This window comes from Ipomoea nil, unplaced genomic scaffold (assembly GCF_001879475.1).
Source record: "Ipomoea nil cultivar Tokyo-kokei standard unplaced genomic scaffold, Asagao_1.1 scaffold1956, whole genome shotgun sequence".
Taxonomy (NCBI): Eukaryota; Viridiplantae; Streptophyta; class Magnoliopsida; order Solanales; family Convolvulaceae; genus Ipomoea; species Ipomoea nil.
Genome location: NW_017618384.1, coordinates 117181 through 141484, shown reverse-complemented (window position 1 = coordinate 141484; position 24304 = coordinate 117181). Strand labels below are relative to the sequence as shown.

At 38.9% G+C, this 24304-nt stretch overlaps 1 protein-coding gene across 1 annotated transcript; it reads right to left on the bottom strand.

Annotated features, from left to right (window-relative positions):
• Nucleotides 1–221: 221 nt before the first annotated feature.
• LOC109146974 (uncharacterized mitochondrial protein AtMg00810-like) lies at nt 222–840 on the bottom strand. The gene is made up of 2 exons (XM_019294624.1): nt 448–840; nt 222–305 (listed from the first exon to the last, which is right to left on the bottom strand). Exons 1-2 carry the CDS (start codon nt 838–840, stop codon nt 222–224), a joined length of 477 nt encoding a protein of 158 aa, XP_019150169.1.
• Between the last annotated feature and the right edge of the window lie 23464 nt (nt 841–24304).

The following is a 24304-nucleotide window of genomic DNA, read 5'->3' as shown; positions in this document are numbered from 1 at the left end:
ATCTTTAGTTTTGAGAGCATTCTTGGGACTATATTCCATTTTATTTGAACCTTGGACTAGGTTCATATCACAGAACAATGTCATACTTTGTTGTTCTATACCATAGTCAGTTAACATCTGACGCATCCAGAATAATTGTGTACAACAACTACCCGCCGCCATATACTCAGCTTTAGCTGTGCTGAGTGAAATCGAGTTCTGCTTTTTACTAAGCCAGGCGACTAGATTTTTTCCGATAAAGAAACATCCGCCTGATGTACTTTTTCTGTCGTCAGCATTTCCTGCCCAGTCAGCATCACTGTATCCTGCAAGATTCAGATTAGTATCGTTCGAGTACCAAATACCATAATTTATCGTACCTTTAACGTATTTTATAATACGCTTTACCGCCTTTAAGTGTGACTCTTTTGGATCGGCTTGATAGCGTGCACACATCCCAACACTTACCATAATATCTGGCCGACTAGCTGTTAAGTATAGTAGACTGCCTATCATACTTCTGTACATAGTAGAGTCTACAGACGTTCCTTTTTCATCTTTGAGCAATTTTGAAGTCGTAGAGATTGGAGTACGAGCATCTTTTGCAGATTCAAGCCCAAATTTGGATAGAAGAAGATTTTTCGCATATTTTTCTTGTGAAATAAAAATCCCTTCTTTAGTTTGACTCACTTGTAATCCAAGAAAATAGGTTAGTTCACCTATTATGCTCATTTCAAACTCCTGTTGCATTACCTTGACTAGCTGGTCTGTCTCTCCTGGTTGTGTGGATCCAAAAACGATATCATCTACATACACTTGAGCAATTGTTATGTGTTTACCTGATCGTTTTATAAATAACATTTTGTCTGATCCTCCTCTTTTGCAGTTGTTTTGAAGAAGATATTGAGTAAGTCTCTCATACCAGGCTCTTGGGGCCTGTTTTAAGCCATAGAGAGCTTTTTGTAATTTGTAGACATAGTCTGGATGATGTGGATCTTCAAACCCTTTAGGCTAAGCAACGTATATTTCTTCCGAGAGATAACCGTTTAAGAAGGCTGTTTTATCGTCCATCTGAAACAACTTGAATTTTAGGGCGCAGGCAATCGATAGAAGGGGTCGTATTGACTCTAGCCGTGCAACAGGGGCAAATGTTTCATCGTAGTCGATTCCTTCAATTTGTGAGTAACCTTGGGCTACCAGCCGTGCTTTATTTCTAGCAATGTTGCCAGCTGTATCGGTTTTGTTGCAAAAGATCCATTTGGTACCTACAACATTAACATTGTCAGGTTTAGGAATTAGAGACCATACCTTATTTCGTTCGAACTGCCCCAGTTCTTCTTGCATGGCCTTGATCCAGTGTTCGTCTGTTAGAGCTTCTTTGATATTCTTCGGTTCGATCTGCGATGTATAACAAGAATATCCTGCTAATTGAAGATAATCACGCTTCAGTTTACCTCTGGTTTTTACGCCGGAACTAGAGTCTCCAATTACGTTTTGTATTGGATGAGCTTTCTGGATGCGAGTAGGGATATCAATGTTACCATGATCAGTGTCAGATTCAGACTCAGACTCAGTTTCTTGCTCAGGTTGAGTTGACGTGGGAGATGGCATAGGAGACTCTGGATTATGATATGAATCTAGTCCAAGATTCAAATAAGATGAGTATTGTCCCAAGAATTGCTCTCAATGTAAAGATAGAGATGGATCGAAATACCTTAAACCTCACGAGAAACCCTTTGTCTCGAATCCTCAAAGACTTGGAAGAATCCCATTGTAGCTTCAAGTACCTCGATGATGCAATCTTCAATCAACTAGAGTTGGATCTAGTTTCCTTCGATTCAAGAACGAGTCCACGAACCTAAATCTAAGGTTGAAGAAAGTAAGATTGATTCGAGTCCACGAATCAATTTGCTAGTCGAGTCCACGACTAGTCACTAATTGAGTCCACAATTAGCTATAAGGTTTCTTACACAAGTGTAAAGAAAAACTTAAGAATTTTATTGAATTAAAGTCTGCCCAAAACTGATATGGATGTGCCCTATTTATAGGTATAGGGCAGCATTGTAATCTAAATACAATGGGAAAAAGAGTCCTAAACCTAATCTAGAAAACAAGTAAATAGAGTTTTATTTAGAAAAGGATTTAAGGAATCCTTTCTAAATACAACTAGTGTTTTCTCTTTTATGCCAAACAATTTAAATTAATGATGACCAAAAATAATAGGGCTGATTTGGGCCGAATTTAATCACCAAAATCAGCACTTAAACAATTATAAAAAGCCTTGAGTTCTTCGCCATCATTTGCAATTGGGCTTGAATTGGATTTCCACCATTTTTTAACATAACCAATAAAGAGTTGTCTTAATTGTTTGGACTTAGACCTTGTGATTGGCCCAACTGGTACTATTAATGGATCTTCAGTAGTTTGGGTTGCATTATCCTCCCCTTCTTGAAAATGATTCATCCTCGAATCTGTGCAATCATATGGAGACAAGTCTGAAACATTGAAAGTAGAAGAGACATTGTATTCTCCTCTAAGATCAACCTTATATGCGTTATCTCCAATCCGTGATATAACTTGAAATGGGCCATCTCCACGTTGGTTCAGCTTTGACTTTCTTTCGCGGGGAAAACGGTCTTTGCACAAGTGAATCCACACCCAATCTCCAGGCTCGAATGTGATCTTTTTCCTTGTCTTGTTCACTCGAGCAGCTATTTGTTCGTTCCTTTTCTCAATTTGTTCTTTGACTTTAACATGCATCTCCTTGATCTTCTTGGCACGTTCTTCTCCATCTAAGCTATCCTGCGGATTGTAAGGCAAAGCAAGTAAGTCTATGGGAGATAACGGATTGAAACCATACACAACTTCAAAAGGAGACATGTTAGTGGTTGAATGTATTGCACGATTATAAGCGAATTCAACATGAGGCAAACATTCTTCCCATGATTTTAGATTTTTAGAGATCACACTTCTAAGTAATTGGGATAAGGTTCTATTAACTACTTCTGTTTGTCCATCAGTTTAAGGATGACAAGTAGTAGAAAATAGCAACTTAGTCCCAATTTTAGCCCACAGAACACGCCAAAAGTGGCTAAGAAATTTAGAATCTCTATCAGAAACAATAGTCTTAGGGATGCCATGCAATTTAACAATCTCAGCAAAGAAAAGATTAGCAATATGGGTTGCATCATCAGTTTTGGTGCAAGCAATAAATCTAGCCATCTTACTAAAACGATCAACTACAACAAAAATAGAATCTTTTCTCTTAGAACTCATAGGTAACCCTAGAACAAAATCCATAGAAATATCAAGCCACGGGCCGCTAGGAACAGAAAGTGGTGTGTAAAGCCCTTGGGGAAGTGATTTGGACTTAGCATGGTGACATGTAGTACAATTATTCACAAAAGTCTCAACGTCTTTTTTCATTCTAGGCCAATAGAAGTGTTCATGCAACGCATCATAGGTTTTAGAAATACCGAAGTGTCCCATAAGACCACCTCCATGTGATTCAGTGATCAAACTCACACGCAAGGAACAATTAGGAATGCACACTTTATTTTCCTTAAACAAAAACCCATCTGACAAGTAAAACTTTCCCAAAGGAGATCGTACACAAGAGGTGTAGATCTCGCCAAACACTGAATCACTAGCATAGAGAGACTTAATGAAATCAAAACCAAGAAACTTAGCATGTAAAGTAGCAAGTAAAGTATATCTCCTAGATAAAGCATCAGCCACTTTGTTTTCCGTACCTTTCTTGTAGGCAATTTTATAAGGAAAAGCTTCAATGAACTCGAGCCATTTAGCATGTCTCTTATTCAACTTACCTTGGCCTTTCAAATGTTTTAAGGCTTCATGATCAGTGTGTAAAATAAAGTCTTTAAACCATAAATAATGTTGCCAAGTTTCCAAGGCTCTTATAATGGCATAAAGTTCTTTATCATATGTGGGATAGTTGAGTGTTGCGCCACCCAACTTCTCACTAAAATAGGCAATGGGGCGTTTATCCTGCATCAGTACAGCACCAATTCCAATGCCAGAAGCATCACATTCTAGTTCAAAAGTTTTATCAAAACAAGGTAAAACTAGAACAGGAGCGGTGGTGAGTTTCTCTTTCAATGTAGCAAAAGCTTGTTCCCGTTTAGGCCCCCATTTGAAGATGATGTCTTTCTTAATCAACTCATGCATAGGGGCTGCTATGGAGCTGAAATCACGAACAAACTTTCTGTAGAAACCTGCCAGTCCAAGAAAACTACGCAAGTTAGATACATTAGTTGGCGTTGGCCAACTTGTGATAGCTTCAACCTTTTTTGAATCCATGGTCACACCTTCTATACTAACATGAAATCCTAAAAACTCAACACTCTCAGACATAAAAGAACACTTCTCAAGATTGACATACAACTGTGCAGCCCTAAGTTCAAGAAAAACTAATCGAAGGTGTTTCAAGTGTTTTTCTTGTGACTTGCTATAAATCAGAATATCATCAAAGTAAACAACAACAAAATTACCAATAAATTTCCTCAAAACATGGTTCATAAGCCTCATGAATGTGCTAGGGGCATTAGTTAAGCCAAAAGGCATGACTAACCACTCATATAAACCATGCTTTGTTTTAAAGGCTGTTTTCCACTCATCACCTTCTTTCATCCTGATTTGATGATATCCTCGTTTCAAATCCACCTTGCTAAAGTACTTAGCTCCATAAAGTTCATCAAGCATATCATCAAGTCGAGGAATAGGAAATCTATACTTAATAGTTATATTGTTGATTGCACGACAATCAACACACATTCTCCATGTACCGTCTTTTTTTGGGACAATGAGCACTGGAACGGCACACGGACTCAAGCTTTCTCGAATATGTCCAATTTCAAGAAGCTCTTCAACCTGTTTCTGGATTTCCTTTGCTTCCACGGGATTGGTTTTGTAGGCTGGTCGGTTTGGCAAGGTAGATCCAGGGACAAAGTCGTTTTGATGCTCAATCCCTCTAAGTGGTGGCAATCCTTTTGGCATCTCTTTAGGGAATAAATCTGAAAAATCAGCAAGCAATTCATCAATAGAGGCATTACGAAAACAAGATTCAGAGTGTAACACAAGAGAAGAATCAAGATCAGTGGTAAGCTTATGAATGAAAAGTAAGTTAAACGTGTCTCCCCTTCTTATTGCCTTCTTAATGTCATTTTTTGTTGCAAGAAGAGAGGGCTGATGTGGTGATTCCTTTGTTGGGTTTTGAGATGAAAATGGCGTGGAAAGGGATATTGGAGGAGGTGGAGGCTTTGATTTTGGATAGGGGGAATATGGCACTGATTTCGCCTCTTTTGATGCCTTCCTTGATTTCAATAGTATTTCTTCCACCTGTTTAGGAGTCAAAGGAGACAAGACATATCTAACTCCATCCATGTGAAACACATAAGTGTTCATCATTCCATCAAAAGTGATTTTTCTATCAAATTGCCACGGTCTACCTAACAGCACATGAGCAGCCTGCATTGGGACAATATCACACAAAATTTCATCAGAGTAATTGTTAATAGATAAAGGAATAAGAGCCTGCTTTGTTACTCTAACTTCTCCTGCATCGGTTAACCATTGCAAACGATATGGATTAGGGTGATCAAGCAAAGGTAATTGAAGAAATTTAACCATAGCTGCACTAGCCACATTTGTGCAACTTCCAGAATCTATTATCACAGTACAAGCATTCCCTCTAATTGACCCTTTAGCATAAAATATATTTTCTCTTTGAGACTCATCTTCTTTTAAAGGATGAACATTCAAAACCTTCTTAATAACAAGAGTATGAACAGACTCACTATCAGCATATTCATAATCAAAATCTAAAGGTAAAGGTGGTTCTTCCTCAACATGCTCATTGGGGGTTTCCAAATGGTCACTAACCTCATCCTCAGACTCATATTCAAGACAAGAGGCAAATTTTTCACATTGTTTTGTTATCTTAACTACCCTCTTGTTAGGACAATCACGAGCCATATGACCTCTTCCATTACATCTATAACAAATCAATTCTCTATCATGTTGAGGCCTCACTGCCTCACTTACCTTTTCCTTACCTTTGTCTCGTGAATCATCTCTTGGAAGAGGGCGTTCATCACGCCTTTGAGGGGTAGAACGAGTGTTGTTCCATCTTGATGCACCATTGTTGGGCTTGTACATCTTCATCTCTTTGATTTTTACTTCAGATTCGCGTGCAGCATACAAGGCATCATCAAGGGTGTCATATCTTTGTGTACTCATTCCCCACCGGATTTCTTTGTTCAATCCATGTAAGAAACGAGCAATAGTTCTTGCCTCTTCTTCATGTATGTCCCCTTGCTCAAGCAAAATATTGATTGTTCGGTGATAGTCATCAACCGACATTGATCCCTGAACAGTTCCCTGCAATTTTCTTTCAAGATCATAGAAAAAAGATTTAGGGCGAAAGGTTAGGCGCATATCTTCCCTTACTTGAACCCAAGATTCATAGGGAATAAAATCAGCAACTCTCTCCCTATTTCTTTTTCTCCACCAAGATACTGCATACCCCTTAAAAGATGTAGCAACTAGCCTAATTTTTGTAACATCAGAATAGTGCTTTAAATCAAAAAGTGTTTCAACAGCATTCTCCCATTCTATATACTCTGTTGGTCCCTTCTCACCAGAGAAGTTAGGAATTTCAAGTTTAATGTTTCCTAACTCCTCATTAGGCTGTTGGATCCTTTGACATCTAGGATCCACTCTCCCTGCTGGTGGCAGTTGTCGCTCATCATTGTGTGGTGGTTGCACTTGCTGTGAGCGTTGCTCCAGATTAGTCATTCGTGTGAGTAACCCGTCCATGGCGAAGGTTAGAGCATCTATTTTTTCTTCCAATGTCTGGGGTGGGTTTGGAACTTGTTCATCCATCTGTAGAGGAAAAAAAAATTCTAAACAAAAAGATGTGTGAGTAGACACGTTAGTGAAACCAAAAAGTTGGCTCGCTCCCTCACTTATTCTCAGCTCGCAGGTAAGAGGTGGATTATATAGCTCTGGGGGTGCACTACACACTCTTACAAACACACACTCCACTCGTGTATCACTCAAGGTGGCAGATACTCTCACCAGCCTTTTTCCAAAAAGGAAAATTCTAGTCCGGTACTCAAGTTGATATGGATTCAACCTCAAAGTTCAAGAAAACGTACCTTGGAAGACTTCACAAGCCTTTGAGGGTAAGGGTGTATCGCGAGATCGGTAATAAAATTGAGAGCAAGAAGCAAAGAAAAAGGACAATACGAGCAAAGAAACTAAATAAGATTTGAAAGAAAAAGGAAACCAAAGAAGGAAGTATGGCAGAAAGATATGCAAGACCAATATCAAAAGATAGAGACAAATAGAATATAAAAGGGGTTCACGTGTACCACAGCCAATTAGGAATCTATCAAGAACTCCTTCCAACCTTATACTTTTCCCCTTCCTTTTCCCACCAAGATTCTCCTACCAACCTTATTCTTTCCCCAACCTTATTCTTCTTCTTCTTCTTTTGCTTTCCCTTTTATTTATTTTTTTTTAATAAGAAACCTCCAAATAACCACTGTAAATATCAACAAAAATTTCGGACCAAGAGGATCCACACAACCCCTTCAAAACATAATCAAGAATTTCAAGAATCGCCTAGAAAAACATAAACAATGCCCTGACTTTGAAGATCAATATCTCACTAACAAGAAGGAATTAGACAGTGTATAATATATCAAAAGAATGCCCCAGAAGAGATCTACAACATATCCAAATTTCAGATAAAACTAACCAGTGGATCTCGAGATATAGTAATTCTTTGAAACTGGTCACAGCTCGCGGAAATCTGGACAGGGTGTGATTGAGACGTGATTGCGCGTAAATGCGCTTTGGATATAGGTAAGGGTAAGATGGGGTTGTTTTCTTGACAGAATATGTGGTAATATGGTGCTTAGGAGGTGTGAGGTCTCATTGATATTGGACGGGAAAAAGGGAAAACACTTTCGGGATTGTTTTTCAAGAAACTGGAGAACATGTATCAAGATTCAAGAACACAATCAAGAATGCAAAAGAAAATTTTTTTTGGGGTTTTTTTAATGAATAAGACACGAATAAATGTAGTATGTAAGATAAGAACGAGATAAACCTAGGGAACCAAAGAAACCAAATTTCCAATGATAACGAGACAAACCTAGGCTCTGAATACCAAATTGATATGAATCTAGTCCAAGATTCAAATAAGATGAGTATTGTCCCAAGAATTGCTCTCAATGTAAAGATAGAGATGGATCGAAATACCTTAAACCTCACGAGAAACCCTTTGTCTCGAATCCTCAAAGACTTGGAAGAATCCCATTGTAGCTTCAAGTACCTCGATGATGCAATCTTCAATCAACTAGAGTTGGATCTAGTTTCCTTCGATTCAAGAACGAGTCCACGAACCTAAATCTAAGGTTGAAGAAAGTAAGATTGATTCGAGTCCACGAATCAATTTGCTAGTCGAGTCCACGACTAGTCACTAATTGAGTCCACAATTAGCTATAAGGTTTCTTACACAAGTGTAAAGAAAAACTTAAGAATTTTATTGAATTAAAGTCTGCCCAAAACTGATATGGATGTGCCCTATTTATAGGTATAGGGCAGCATTGTAATCTAAATACAATGGGTAAAAGAGTCCTAAACCTAATCTAGAAAACAAGTAAATAGAGTTTTATTTAGAAAAGGATTTAAGGAATCCTTTCTAAATACAACTAGTGTTTTCTCTTTTATGCCAAACAATTTAAATTAATGATGACCAAAAATAATAGGGCTGATTTGGGCCGAATTTAATCACCAAAATCAGCACTTAAATAATTATAAAAAGCCTTGAGTTCTTCGCCATCATTTGCAATTGGGCTTGAATTGGATTTCCACCATTTTTTAACATAACCAATAAAGAGTTGTCTTAATTGTTTGGACTTAGACCTTGTGATTGGCCCAACTGGTACTCTTAATGGATCTTCAGTAGTTTGGGTTGCATTAGATTAGGTTCAGGACAACTTGTGTCAGGTTCTGTCACTGGTCCAGACTGAGACATTGTGATAATATCGCTCGGTTGATCATCGATTACAACATTTGTGGACTCCATGATGGTTTTGGTAACTTTGTTGTATACACGATATGCCCTGTTGTTCGTTGAATAGCCGAGGAAGATGCCTTCATCGTTTTTTGATTCAAACTTTGCAACAGGGTTTCGATCCTTCAAGATAAAACAGCGTGATCCGAAAACATGAAAATATTTAATGTTTGGTTTCTTACCTTTCCATAATGTATACGGAGTCTGATTCGTGCTTGGACGTAGATAGACCCGATTGATGATGTGACATGCAGTGTTCACAGCTTCTGCCCAAAATTTTTGAGGTAGTCCTTTGGCATTGAGCAAAACTCGTCCCATTTCTTGAATTGTGCGGTTCTTCCATTCAACAACTCTGTTTTGTTGAGGTGTTTTTGGTGCTGAGTATTCATGTGTGATTCCTGTTTGGTTGCAGAAGGTATCGAACAGATTGTTGTCGAATTCTCGTCCGTGATCACTTCGGATTCGAATGATGGGTTCATTTCTTTCTTTTTGAAGTTTCAATGCCAGAGTTTTGAAGGCTTCGAGGGTCTCCGACTTGTCCCTGAGAAAGGTAACCCAAGAAAAACGAGAATAATCATCTACGCAAACTAGTATGTATTTCTTACCTCCAACACTTTCTGTTTGAGTTGGACCAATGAGATCCATGTGGATTAGTTCCAAGCAGTGACTTGTGTTTATAGTGTGCTGAGCTGGATGAGAGGATTTGGTTTGCTTTCCTGCTTGACATGCACCACATATAGGTGGTTTGAATTTCAGCTTGGGTAATCCACGAACACCTTCAATCTTCACAAGTTTGTCAAGAAGTCTGTAACTTAGATGTCCTAGCTTTTGGTGCCAAAGCTCAGTTTCATCTACATTGATCCTGCAACACAAAACATTCTTAGTGAGAATATAGCAATTATCAGTTGACCTTGTACCTTCCATAACACATTGATTTGTTTTGTCTAGGACACTGCAGTTATTTTTGGTGAAGCTCACGTTCCAGTTCTGGTCACGTAGTTGACTTATACTTATAAGATTTGCATGAAGCCCTTTGACTAGTAGAACTTTCTCTAGTTTTGGCAGACCAACTACGTTTAGCGTGCCTATACCAGTGACTTGTCCTTTTATACCATCGCCAAAGGTAACTTCACCTTTGCTTGTATTTACGTTACTCAGAAATTTAGCATTTCCTGTCATGTGACGTGAACACCCGCTATCGAAGTACCATTTTTCTTCTCGACCTGTACTTTTAGAGTGGAAAGATACGAACGAGATATCATCTGTCTTTTTCACCCAGATTTGTCTTGTAAAGGGTTGGATGTTCTTGTGTTTCAACTTCTCGATTCTTTGATCCTTGTAGAAGTAGTAGCATTCAGGTCTGGTATGATCCCGTAACCTGCAATAATGACATACCGGGTTATAGGATTTATAATATGGCTTGAGTGATCTTACTGCACCAACGCGATGTGTCGTTGTGCTAGATTCTGGAATATCTCCTTGACCAGAGCCTGACGCTTTGACAAACACAGTTTTATCCTTTGAGCTGTTTCCTGTGAAACCTATACCAAATTTTGCAGAAGTCTTTCTTCCAGACTCAAGGATTTCGTCAAGTGTAGACGTGGTATCCATCATTTGGATTTGGCGTTTGTAGGTGTACAGCTCCTGCTTCAGAGTCTGTACCTCTTGTTTTAGTTTTTCTTCTCAGACCAATGCCTCTTTAAGAAGCAGATCCCTATCGGCTATTTGAGTTTGATACACTTTCTTTGCAGTTGTTACAATCCCTATTTCACTAGTTAATCTACTATTTTCTTTCCTTAGTGCTGCCCATTTGGGATACAACTTATTAAACTCAATTTCAAAAGATGATTCACTTGACTCTAAATCTTCTGCAGAGATATACTCGCCTCCCTCCGAGTCAGAACATCTTCATGACACGGTTCAGTAGCCATATGTGCAGTAAAGGCAACAAAATTACCAGAAATTTCGTCTGGAACAGATCCTCCTGTTCCACCGTCCGAGTCATCATCACTCCAAGTAACTGCTGACATGGATTTCTTGCGTCGAAGATAGGTGGGGCACTCTGCTTGTACATGTCCGAAGCCCTCACATTCATAGCATCTGATCCCTTTACTGTTGGGTTTCTCTTTGGACTGTCCTGGACATGAACCAGAAGGCTTGAAGGTTGATGATCCTGATTTAGAACTCGTTTTAGATGATGACGCCCCCTTTTGCATATTCTTGTTTCGTGAACCTTTTGATACCTGTTTCAAAATTTTAGAAAACTGTTTAGTACGAAATACAACTGGATCATCACCTATTTCATCTAAGTCAGGTACACAATTATTTTGTTCAGCGGTAAATGCTACTGTTTTTTGTTTTTTCGTGTGATCTGTTAAGATTTCCATCTCATAAGTTCTTAGATTCCCCATCAGTTGTGTTACAGTTTTTTTCTCCCAGTTGTCATGTTGCTGGATCGCTGTAACTTTCATCCGGAACCGAGGTGGTAGTGATCGTAGAAATTTTTTCACCAACTTTTCTTGAGTGAACGGTTCTCCGAGGACCATAGCTCGATTAGCTAGCTCTTGCACACGAGTGTGAAAGGTCATGATGGTTTCATCTTCATTCATCCGGAGCTCCTCGAAGTCTGACTGTACCAGTTGCAGTTTCGATTGTTTTACCGACGTTGTGCCTTCATAGGTAGCCTCTAGTGCTTTCCATGCGCCTTTAGCTGAATCATGGCCTGCAACAATAGGAAATTGACTTTCATGAATTAGCCCATAAATAATATCTAGTGCCTTATCGTTGTGTCCAGCAATTGTTTTCTCAGCTTGGGTCCATTCATTTTTAGGTTTCGTCTATGCCATAGATAGTTGCAGGTCTATTTTTATTTCGTTTGATTACTGTTCTATTAGCTTCGTACCTAGATCAGATAATTTAGTAGCTCATACTTTAACATCTTTAGCTTTTGATCATTCTACTGCTATGTATTGGGATGATGTCCCGGCAGACACTATTTCTGCATATCTCTAATATAAACCATTTCGGTTGTTTTCAAAAAAAAAAAAAAAAAAAAAAAGGCAGGTCTAATTCATGATACAGTGAATCAGAAATAAGATGGGGACTAATACTTTTACAGTCATATTCATGTAAAGTTCAAAAGAGATTGCAAGGATAATTGGAATCTTTTAGTCCAATAAAAGCCTGTAACTAGAGCAACTATAAGTGCATATCAATAAAGAGCAGCTATAACTTATAACTTAATGTTTAAATTATAAGTGATTATGTTTGTATTGTTTGAAGTATGCGTCATTGTGTTTTTTTTGTCAGAATAAGTTCAATTGCAACTGGATGTATTAACACAAAATGGAGATGAAGTAGATGAGAGTTGATTGTACTATGGTGCAATTGGCGGGAATAATAAGAAAAGTAGAGTTTAGGGGCTTGGCTCATATGGTATCTTTATTCGTGGTTCAATAAATGCTAACACATCAGACAATATAACATCAATCTCATGCCTTCAGACAACGCTAATTCTACAAAGATGCAAGATGAGATTGAGAATTTGAAGGCTTCTATGGTTCTTATACAGCAAAGATTAGATTCCCTTGAGAGTGAGAAAGCTGGTGCATCATCATCACAATCGAATTCAACTTGATATTGATTTTTTTTTATGGATTACTATATTGTTGTTTAGATATGAATTTGGTATTAAGTACAACATTTAATTTTTTGAACTACAAAGTAGTATCGCTTTTATATTATAAATTATATTGTATTTTAGTTTTCATATTAACATTTTAAATACAAATATTAGAGTTTTAACAAAATAATCAAAATTACAAAAATAGTAAAAAAATAAAAATTTACCAGCATCGCAATGAAATATGATTTTAGCGATGGAATATTCATTGTCATTATAGCGACGAAATTGGTGACGGAAAGATTTTTGTTGCCCAAAACGCGACGGGAATCACGACAGTGATTAGTTCCGTTATTTTTGTATGACGAAATTTTGTGACGGAAAACAAACTTGGCGACCAAATATCTAGCGATGGAATCACTACGGAAATTTGTTCCGTCATTTTCTTACGACAAAATTTTGCAACGAAAGACAAAATATGCAACGGAAAGGTTAGCGACGGAATCACGACAATAATTATTTCCTTTGTTATATTTCACGACAGAAATATGCAACGGAATATGAGTTTTGCAACGGAATATTTTTCAAGCGAAGACGACAGAAAGAAACATTTCCGTTGCCAAAATCGCGACGGACTCACGACAGAATGACTTCCGTCGCCTACATCACGACAGACAATTCCGTCACCATTTTCCGTCGCCACCACTTGCGACGGATTATTTCCGTCACGAAATGAAATACGACAAGCCTTGACACTATGGAGTGGATTCCGTCGCGAAAATGTAAAATTCCAACGCAAAACGCGATTTGCGACGGAATTTCGCATTTTCGCGACATAATTCTTTCGTCGCGAACCGCGATTTTTCTTGTAGTATAAATTAGCCGTTTGCTCCATGTGGGCAGGCTCTTAAAATAATTCTGATGTAGATCATGCCTTCTGGAAGTTTTCTCTTTCCTCTTGTGATTTCATCTCACAGTAACGGCTACTGATGAAGTCATTCTTCCTTAGTATACCAATGAGATCTCTCATTTCCTTCTGGAAGTTTTCTCTTTCCTTCCGTTCGACCAATGAGATATCTCGAACTGGATCTCATACGGGTAGTGAAACTTTATCTCATACTTCAGCTCTTACTATATATAGTCTTTTGAAACTTCATCTCCGTCTTTGACTTGAACTGCATCTCTAACTTCATCTTATGCTTCATCTCATTGAACTGATTTTGGCGTGAGTTTCAAACCTGAGACCTTGGAATTATTTCATCAAGCTTCTAACCATCTCGTAAGTATGGATTATTAGTCATTATAGCATTCTCCTTGATGTACTTCTTTCTTTCCACAGATGCTTGATCTCCAAGATAACTTCATATTTCTTCGTATGAGATTTTCTTCTTCTTTGAGTTTGGGGTTTGCAGGCTTTTTAAGTATACAAAATATCATATGCATACATTTTCCTCTACTTCTTCGTATTTTTCGTATTTTTCCCTTTATCTATTTTTGTTAATTTTCCTTTCATGTTCTATGACAAACATAGACTAAACAAATAAAATTGGGGATTATAAATACGTTTTGGCATATCAAAATCTATTACAATATATTCCTAACAATTTGGTGTTGCAAATAGTAGCACCCAGTCTTCCATGAACGCACCAAACACATCGAGTTGGATTGCCGCTTGATTAGGGAAAAACTACAAAGAGGAACCATTAAGTTGTTTCACATTACTTCTGGAAACCAGTTAGCTGACATCTTCACCAAAACTCACTGCCCAAGTTCCTTCTTTAGCTATGTTTCCAAGCTTGGATTGTTTAATCTATACAATCCAGCTTGCGGGGGCTTTCAGGAGAATCACACGTGGCAGCATTGACACATGGCAGCATCTCCCCCTCCCTACAGTTGTAATCTGATAAATCTGTTTCAGTTCTTGTTTTCTTGTTTTTCCCTCTTTCCACTTCTTTGTATATAAGCATTGTAACTGCTCCAATGTAAGAACAATCAGATTTTTGCATAATCCAATTCCCTTTTCTCTTTTGTTTCTAATATGTATATATATATATATATATATATATATATATATATATATATATATATATATATATATATATATATATATATATATATATATATATATATACATATTAGATTTTTATTTTGTATTTTATGCAACTTGTAATAATATTTTTAAATATTTTATTTGATCAATTCTTTTATTATAAATTTGATTGTTCAATATTGTTATGAATTTCTAATGAAACAGTTTTTTTTTTTTGTTGTTGATATTTATTAATAATATATATAAGTAATTAGCATATAAGTCTCAGCATACTATGATAAAAATAATAATGTTGAAAATGTTGATGTGAGTGAAGAACTACATAATAAGAAGAATTTTTTGATATATTATAAATATTTTGTAAGAAAATTATAAATGATAAGAATCAAAATCATTGAAAGTTTGTAAGGATGTATTCAATTTAGAATTTCAATTATTTTTGTAGACTTTTTAAAATAAAAAGTTGATAAAAGTCTATGAATGTTTTGTAAGTAACTCTGTTATTCAGTTTCGTTTTGTATACACTGCAGTTTCAGTTCAACACAAGTACAGTTTCATTTCGATATAACTACAGTTTCATTCGATATTTATACACTCAAATATGTGAAAATGTTATTTAATTTTATTTTATATACACTATAGTTTCATTAAAACACAACTACATTATCATTTTGATATAACTACAGTTTCATTGCACAATATACACTCAAGTATGTGAAATGTTATTCAGTTTCATTTTATTTTCATTGCAGTTTCATTTCAACACAACTACAGTTTAATTTCAATTCAATTGTAGTTTCATTTGATAATATAAAAATAATACGTGAGGCAGTGTTAGTTTAGATAAACTGTAATGTCAGTGTAGATACACAACAATTTCAGTTGGTAATTAATACACCAAACATGCGCGCTCCATTAACTTTAACGGCGTCGTTTTTGGACCGCGTGCCACAAATCTTTGTGGAACGTGGTCCACTGTATAATTGCTGATAAAAGAGAGAGCATGACTAATTGATATTAATTTAAGTAACAAAAATATAGTATATTCAAATGAAGGGGAATCTCTATGTTTAATTACTATAGTAAGATTAAAGTGTTAAATACAAGTTAGTAGTATTGACGTAATATATGTATGTTTAATTTTATTTATGTTGGTCCCGAAAGGGTGGCGAGAAGTCTAGAGGGGGGGGGGGGGTGGTGAATAGACTTCTCTAACTTTTTAAACTTTCTTCAAAAACACACAAGGCAAATAACACTTTGGTAATTTCAACTCTAAGTAACAAGCATCAACAAGATAAACAACTTAGAGTGTGCAGCGGAATAAGTAGCGGTAAAGTGTTATGCTTAATTGTGCGGTGCTCAAGGAGAGATTCTAAACATGCAACACGTTAGAAACACTTGATATGGTTCAAAGATGATGTACGTAAATTTTGGCTTGCATGCATACGTGGGAACTATCAAACCGAGACAGATAAAGATATGCGATAAATCGTAATCGAGTTAGTTCGCAGTTAGAATAAGCATGCACAAAATATATATGAGTAGTAAGTAAATAGAGAGAGAGATTTATAGTGGTTCAGAGGTGGTGTAATCCTCCTAGTCCACTCTTCTCCTTTCGCTTCAAGGAGGAAATTCACTATTCTTCGATCACCCAGATACAATAGTGAATTAAGTGTCCAACGACACTTCTCCGAGTGCTTCGCACAAAGCTACACTCCTCCAAGGTTTTTCGCAAGCTCCTCTTGTTACTCCGCCTTCCCGAGTACTTCGCACCAAGCTGTACTCCTACACCACGAGAACTATGCACAAAGCTACGTCCTCACAGGGTTTTCACAAGCTCCTCTTGTTACTCTGCCCTTTACACCGAGTGCTACGCACAAAGCTACACTCAATCAGGGTTTTTCACTCTCTCTTGTTACTCCGCCCTCTTTCTACACTCAGTAGAGAAATCTACAAAGAGATAAAAATTTTCTCTCACTTAGACTTGAATTTAATCGTGTATAGCTCAATATATCACTTGATGATTGAATGGATATTCTTTGCTATTCGTATACTGCTCTTGTTCTTTTTCGTAATTCAAGTGTTTCTCAATCGCTGCTTGTCTTCAAGTCTGCTTGGACAATTTATAGCCAGTGAAAGCTATTTGCCCGTTGATCAACTTTCGATCTCGATCGTCCATTTTGAATTGTAGTTGATCAAATAATATTGTCAACTTGATATGAAATATTAGGTAGATGTCATTTCTCCTTTTGTCAGATGATTTGAATAAATTGCCCGTTGCCGTGTCTTGAATTTTGTAGCCTCCAAAATTTGAATAAGTTCGGCGCGGAAAGCTTGATATTTCTTGTCCTTCATAAATGCTCTGACATGTCAAGTTGATCAAATAATTTATCTGCTGATTCTTGCTTGAGTATAAAATAATTTCTCCGCGAATCAGCCTTCTTTGAGCGTCTCCGGTTCCACCGTAAAAACTTGATGTTTAGATGAAAATATATCAGATATTTTCTCCTTCATGATCCTTGTAAAATAATATTCTTGAACCTCTGTAAAAACTTCATAGTTGTTCGTGGTGAGATGCTCAGTTTCGATTTTAAGCTTGGTCCACCATACTTGGTGTGTTTCTCCATCTGGTGCATGGCTTTTGTGAGACTTGTGCATTTACCTTACTTAGTCTCCCAGCTTCAGCTAGTCTCCCTTGGCTTGGCTAGCTAGTCTCCCATACGGTATTAGTTAGTCTCCCATACAGTGGAGCTAGTCTCCCAAGAAAGTTAAAAATGCTTCACTTGAGATTTGAACTTAAGATCACTTGGCATAGCTCACACATGTTTCTTCCAACTCCTCTAGCATGGTTCTTGGTGACTTATTCGCATCATAATTGTGTTAAGCTATAATCCCGCTTAACATCTAAAATCAACTTGTGATTTTCCAGACTTGTACATGGGTTGCATGATATGGGTGCACCATACTCTGTAGACTTAAAATGACTCAAATAGAATAAAAATGGGGACTACTTGATTTTTCAAAAATATATTCGGCTCATCAAAATTTACAAAATATTCCTAACAATTTCCCCCTTTTTGATGATGCCGAAACTTATACCCAAGTCATTTTGGCTTTGTCAACTTTGAAAAATAATTTCTTTTTAATTGCTTTTATTTCGACTAGCCAATTGACGAGTTTAACAAAAATTGTGACTTAGAGATTTTAAAATTCGGACAACCTAACCTTATAAATGAGACTTTGATCGTGGGATGTTCAATTTTCTTTTAGCTTGAATTTTTATTCCCCCTAAATTTTATATCCTCATTTTATACGTGTTACAATATTAATTCTAAGTCCAAATTAAAATCTTGTGACATAAAAACACAAAATGAATAAATTAACTAAGACACATACTAGTATGGTATGAAATATTGTCATGCATTTTTGAACCCATTTTAGCTTAGCATAGATATGATATCAAAGAGTAATGTGCTAGCTAAAATAATTTATACACCAAAACTTGAGTTTGTCAACCAAATTTGTTACCTCCCTTTCAACTTGGCATTGATGAATTCTCTCAATTTCTTGAAGTCCTTCTCTAGTCCTTTGTGTTGATACGGTGCGGCTACTTGTCCAGTGATGTAGTTGCCATAAGCTTCTCTTATGTTGTCTCCTTTCAACACTCCAGCTTCATGCCAAAAGATGCACTCATCAAGTGTTCGGCCATCGCTCATTTGCTCACTTCGATGTCCGAACTCCGTTTGAAGCTCTTGCAATTTTTGTATCCTTGTAGCAATTGGCTTCGGCATTGGTGCAATCGGCGTAGGTGGCAACACACCATGAGAGGTTGAACTCGAGCTAGGACGAGTTTCTTTAAAATAGTCCATCATGCTCCCTCTGCTTCTAGGTGTTGTTGACGGTCGAACAAGTTCCACCAAGGATCCTCTTGGACGTGGAGCTCTCGGCTGTGTATAGGCATAAGCTTGTGGCACATAATGACGTGCTAATCCTCCCCCCTTTTCGGCAGCATCCATGAACCTTTGAAAGCTTTTGGTGGAAGAATCTTGCTTGTCACGAACTCCTTCAAGAAGATCCATGTTGATACGTGATTGTTGAAGTAATCTTTGCACCTGTTGTTCCAAAAGTTTGAGCCTTGAAGTAGTCTCGGACCCATGTTTTCCCATTTCATTGAACAACTTCATTACATCATTCTTCAACTCATTCTTTGCCGTGTCAATTTCGTGATGTACTCACCATCATCCAGCTGAAACAGATTACAACTCCGAAGATTGGTGGCATCCAACACCAACTTTCCCACGGCCTTCGGAAGATAACCGTCCACACTGACACCCTTCCTAACCAAGATCCAACTCAACACCATCCCATACGGTAGGCTTTTCGATTGTGATCCCGACAGAAAACCATGTGTTGCAACATCAAAGCTGGCAAGTTGAACTTAACCATATTCTTGAGGCAAAAGGCAAAAGTGCACTCCAACTTCCCCAATAGCTTGCTCTTGTTGTTGTTAGGCAACAAACAATCTGATACCAATATAGCCAGAATCCTTTGTTCCGTAGACAACCACTTTTTCTCTGGCCTTGAAGCTTGAGTGAAACCACTCGTACGGCCCAACAAGTAGCTCAAATAGTCCCGGTACCCCATGGTATCCGTACTAATCCAAGAATGACCACTATACTGAGCAACTCCTGAAGCAGTCAAACTCAAAAGCTGAGCCAACCTCTTTTCAGAAAGCACAACCTTCACACCTCTCACTTTAGAAGTGATCTCAAGCTTATCACCTTCCTTTGTCACAACCATGTGACGATAAAATTCCTTAACCAAACTCAGGTAAGTCTCGGCCCTTATGGCGAGAAACCCATCCAACAAACCCTGGAATCTAACAATATCCAACAAAGAATTAGGAAAAGATTCCGGATCAAAAGCTTTACCTTCAAGAACAAGGTAGTGGGTATCCACTCATTCCGCTTTCTTAGCCAAACTTGACCTTCTAGCATGGTAGGAGATGACCCAATGCTCAACAAAAAGGTGCCCACACTTTCCTCATCTTTCTCGCGGTTCTCTCTCTCGGCCTCGCTGCTCTCTCTCTCGCTCTCAGCTTCGGCGAACCGGGCAGCTCGACAGGGGAGCTCCGGCGATGGCGATTCCGATGGACGGTGAGGCGGTGTCGGATAGCTGCGTCGGCGGGTGGACTGCTGGTGGCGACGGGTAGGGGGGTGGGTTTCGGTGGTCTCACGGGTAGAGAAAAGAGAAGAAGAAGTCTTTGGGAAATAAGGGATTTTGGGGAGAAATTTGGGAAAAGATGATTTAATTTGGGGATTTTGGGTAAAGTGGGAATTTATGGTTTAGATGGAATTGGAATTGAGTAGGTTCCAAGAAAGGTAATTAGTTCAAGTGGTTTAGGGGTTGGGTTGACAAAGAATAGGCCTAGGTTTGAAACTTAAGGGTTATAATTTAGACATTTTGGCTTGGATTTTAAGCTACACAAGAAAGGATTTTTGGCAATGATTGACTATCTCTAATTGCAAAGAATACTTGGAAAATTTAGAGGGTTCACAAAGGGAAGGTTGCAAGAATGACCAAATACAAAGGTAATGGAATTAACCCAAGTACAATTCATTCTAAAGATGGATAGCTAACTCCACAACGAAACTTATATGACAACTAAGGAAGTCACTTACCACGAAGAATTAAGCTCCAAAAGAATTACTAACAAAGAAAACATGCCAAGGATTGCCAAGTAACTCGAATAGACAACACGAAACACAAGACAACACCCAAGACAACAAAGAACACGATACTCACGAAAAACAAAGATAGACTAGGGGAAAAAGGGATTACCTGCCAACTCCTCTTCCACCAAACCTTCGGACTCAGCCTGCGATCGCGCCATCACAAAGACCCTCCCATGTGGCCTAGCTCCAACTGCTCCACGACCCGAACTACCACCCGATGCTCCTCCGGCTCCCGGGGGCGGCGGCAACGCTCTCTGACCAACTTGCTGGGGACACTCTGCGACTTTGTGACCACGATCCCCGCATCGGTAGCACCGGAACGCCTGGCCATTGCAATCTTGGCCGCGTGCACTTTCCCACATCTTCGGCACGGAAACAACTTAGCTTGATCCCGATGCTCCATTCTGTTAGGTCCTAGAGATGAAGATGACACGTTCTTGGCTTGAAAACCCGGTCGTGGCTTCTTAAAGGTAGAAGAACCTCCGCTCTCAACTCTCTTCCTGGCTAGCTCGTACGATCCTTTCTGAAGCTGTTGAACGCGATACAGATTCGCGACGCTCAGGTACGCATCCTTAAGGGAACTTGGCCTACTCACCGTCAACGCTTTTCGTGCCTCATAATTCAGACCGACAATGAATCTCTCAACCTTAGCAAGCTCCATGGGCACAAGCACCCGAGCAAAGCGCGCCAACTCCAAAAACTTCTTGTGGTACTCGACCACAGATAGGGATCCTTGCTGCAGGTGAAGGAACTCATCAAACATGGCGGCTCGCACATGCGCAGGGTAAAACCTTTCGCGCATCCTGTCCTTAAGTGCGGACCAGTCGAACTCGGGCTCTTCAAGGAGGGTCGGACTTCATGGACCCACCACCGCTTCTTGGCAAAAGTAAAACGTTGCCAACTCCATTCTTCTCTCTTGGGGGCAACCCACAACTGTGAAGATCTTGTAGAACACCCTTAACCATTCTTCCAAGACTACAGGGTCTTCCTCACCGGCGAAGGTTGGCGGCCTATGCCCCGACACCAAGCGACCTATATCACGGTGCCCAGCAGGTAGAGGAGGCGGCACAGCGTGATTTTTGTTCAGCAAGGCTTCACTGAGCGTCTGCATTGTCTGTGTCAGCTGGTGAAGATTCTGAGCGAGCTGCTCGTTGGTCGGGGTCTCCGGGGTGCGTGCTCGGGAAAGAGGAGGCATCGCAAACTTCTACAACAACAACATGGTTACCAAAAGATAGCAAACAAGCAAAGAACAAAGAACAACACTCAACTCACCGCGCAACTTAGAGTCCTAAGCCTATCACTTAGATTCTTAAGGTCGCTTAAGGGTCTCAAACCACACTTAACCACTTAGAAAGTCTAGACTTAGCTCTTCCTAAGCTCTGATACCAACTGTAACACCCCCTAAAAACATGCTATAAAAAGCCTTAAAACATGCAGATAACGGAACTAAACATTCAACACAGCGGAAGTCTGAACTATAGATAGATAGGTAAAGTCTGATACACAGGGTGTTATGCCACATTCACCACAAAGATGAACGCACAGGAAATATATGCAATGTTCACAACTAATCCCATAAGTTCAAAGTTCTACAACTACACTGCCTCACAGGTCACAAAACGAGAGGGGAAATCTATTCTAGCAAGTACTAGACCGCGCGCTCGCCTAGGCATCACCTGAAAGAACACAATAAAACATTGGACGATGCCCGGTCAGCGAATAATGCTGGTAACCCACCAATACATGTGAAATATCATACATAAGTAAGATATAAGTTGTAAAGCCATTTTCGAAACGGAATACATATATATAAGTGCAAAACACAAGAGTAATAGTCAACACAAGACTCAACACTCTCGACAATAACACGGGAACACATCCCAAGACCACAAGGAACAACATGACTCACAAGAAGAGCCAAGGCATGATCTATCATCACTCAATAGATCAAAACCCACAAGCACAACGCAAAGGAATAAGACTCACCCAACGGCAACACATGCCGTTGTGACTACACACGTCACAAGAGAAGAACTCACCACAATGGCTACACAAGCCCTCGTGACATCAATCACGAGTTGATATGACATCACTCACCACCGATTTCATAGTACACGAGGGTACCGATCACGCACACGGCAACACATGCCTCTCCCAAGAAATACGTGAACCTTACACACAGGTCACACTCCATAATCACGTCAAGGCCACCACGAGGACCGCTGCAATACCTTGGTGACTAGTGTCCCTTACCACTAATCGTGCAATCCAGGTAAAGCCACACACACATCACACCTCAACAGGAATCAATCAACGGATCACAACGAAGATATGAAACCATACTCAATCAATGAATGGGTCACAGCCCAACAACAACAACGATGAATAACACAAGTTATCATCAACCAAAGGATGGTACAAACAACACACACGCTAGCATTTAAACACCGAACTAGCATGCTTATCAAACGGGTAAACCAAAGGTAGTTCCGAAGAACACACAAAACTCATCACGGTTCAACGAAACACAATGTTGAACACTTAGCACGATTTAAGACACCAAAGACCTACATTGATACCTACCACATAGTTCTAGACATACGAAACATCAAGAAGACACTCAAATAGTTCTACAAAAGAACATCGGGAAGTCAAAAGACCAAATACCGAGTCAAAAGAATCACGGGGAACAAATCCCATAACAACACCGAAGTGTTCCCCGCGGGTGGACCCACGGGTAGGCTCTCGCCCGCGGGTACACTACCCATCGGCCTACGTTCCCCGCGGGTAGGCGGCGGGTTGGACCTCTACCCGTCGTTCCGCCCGCGGGTAAATATACCTGTACAAAATGATGCCTTCAGGGATTTTCAACTCCAAGCTCAAATTCAAGTCCAAAACATGCCAAATCTCACCAAATACAACAAAATGACTTGAATCAAAGGAATAGCCAAGCAATGGCACACAAGAACCCTAAACACAAGCTCTAGATATGCATTTTCACAAGATAATGCATAAACACTCACATTTCATAGCAAAACACATGTAGAATCCAAGAAATCACATATAGGTAAGCAAAATAGATTTTGTAGAGTTTGGGTTACCTCTTGTAGACTAAAGACTTCACTTTACACCTTAATAAGCTCTTCTCAAGGCTCACCTTCCAAACCCACTTCAAGAACAAACCAAAAGATCATAAAGATCCTACCTTTAAGAAAAGACACCTAAGATGAAACCAAAAACACAAGATAAACTTAAATCTTACCCTCCTAGATGCCTAAATATAAGAAAGGTTGAATCTTGGAAGCAACTCTTGAAGTCTTGGCAAGGTTCCAACTTGGCTTGGATGAAAAGGTACTCACCTTTTTAGAGAGAAGGTGGAGCTAGATTTTTAGAAAGTGTAAGGATAGAATGAAGATGGTCTACTAGGTTAGGTTACAATACTAACACCATGTGAAAGGTCAAGAATGCCCTTACTAACACCAGGAAGTGTAAGGAACAAGGGAACTCCTTACAAAGCTCAAGGTACAACTTTGACTTTGGGTTGACTAGTCAATTATTAGTCCCCAAGTATTGAATTTTCAGGATTTTAGGAATTAATTCACTAATTGAAATAGGATTAATTACTCAATTAATCTGTTAATTGAATTTGGATTTTAGGGTGTCACAGCTAGAGTGTTTGAGTCTTAGGTTGAAAGGATGAATGAAATGAAATATCTTGTTAGGGTAGCTTGAACCACAATTCATAGGTGAAAAGCCATTTTTACCTTACTAAGGTTGGAAAGACAAGGGAACAAGGGAACAACTCAAGAAGC

What these genes read in the sequence shown, in the direction of transcription:
- LOC109146974 (XM_019294624.1), bottom strand. Translation starts at nt 840, where the DNA reads ATGTTATTTATAAAACGATCAGGTAAACACATAACAATTGCTCAAGTG. An exon ending in CTAGTCGGCCAGATATTATG is followed by an intron (nt 306 to 447) that starts GTAAGTGTTGGG and finishes TGAATCTTGCAG; the next exon opens with GATACAGTGATGCTGACTGG.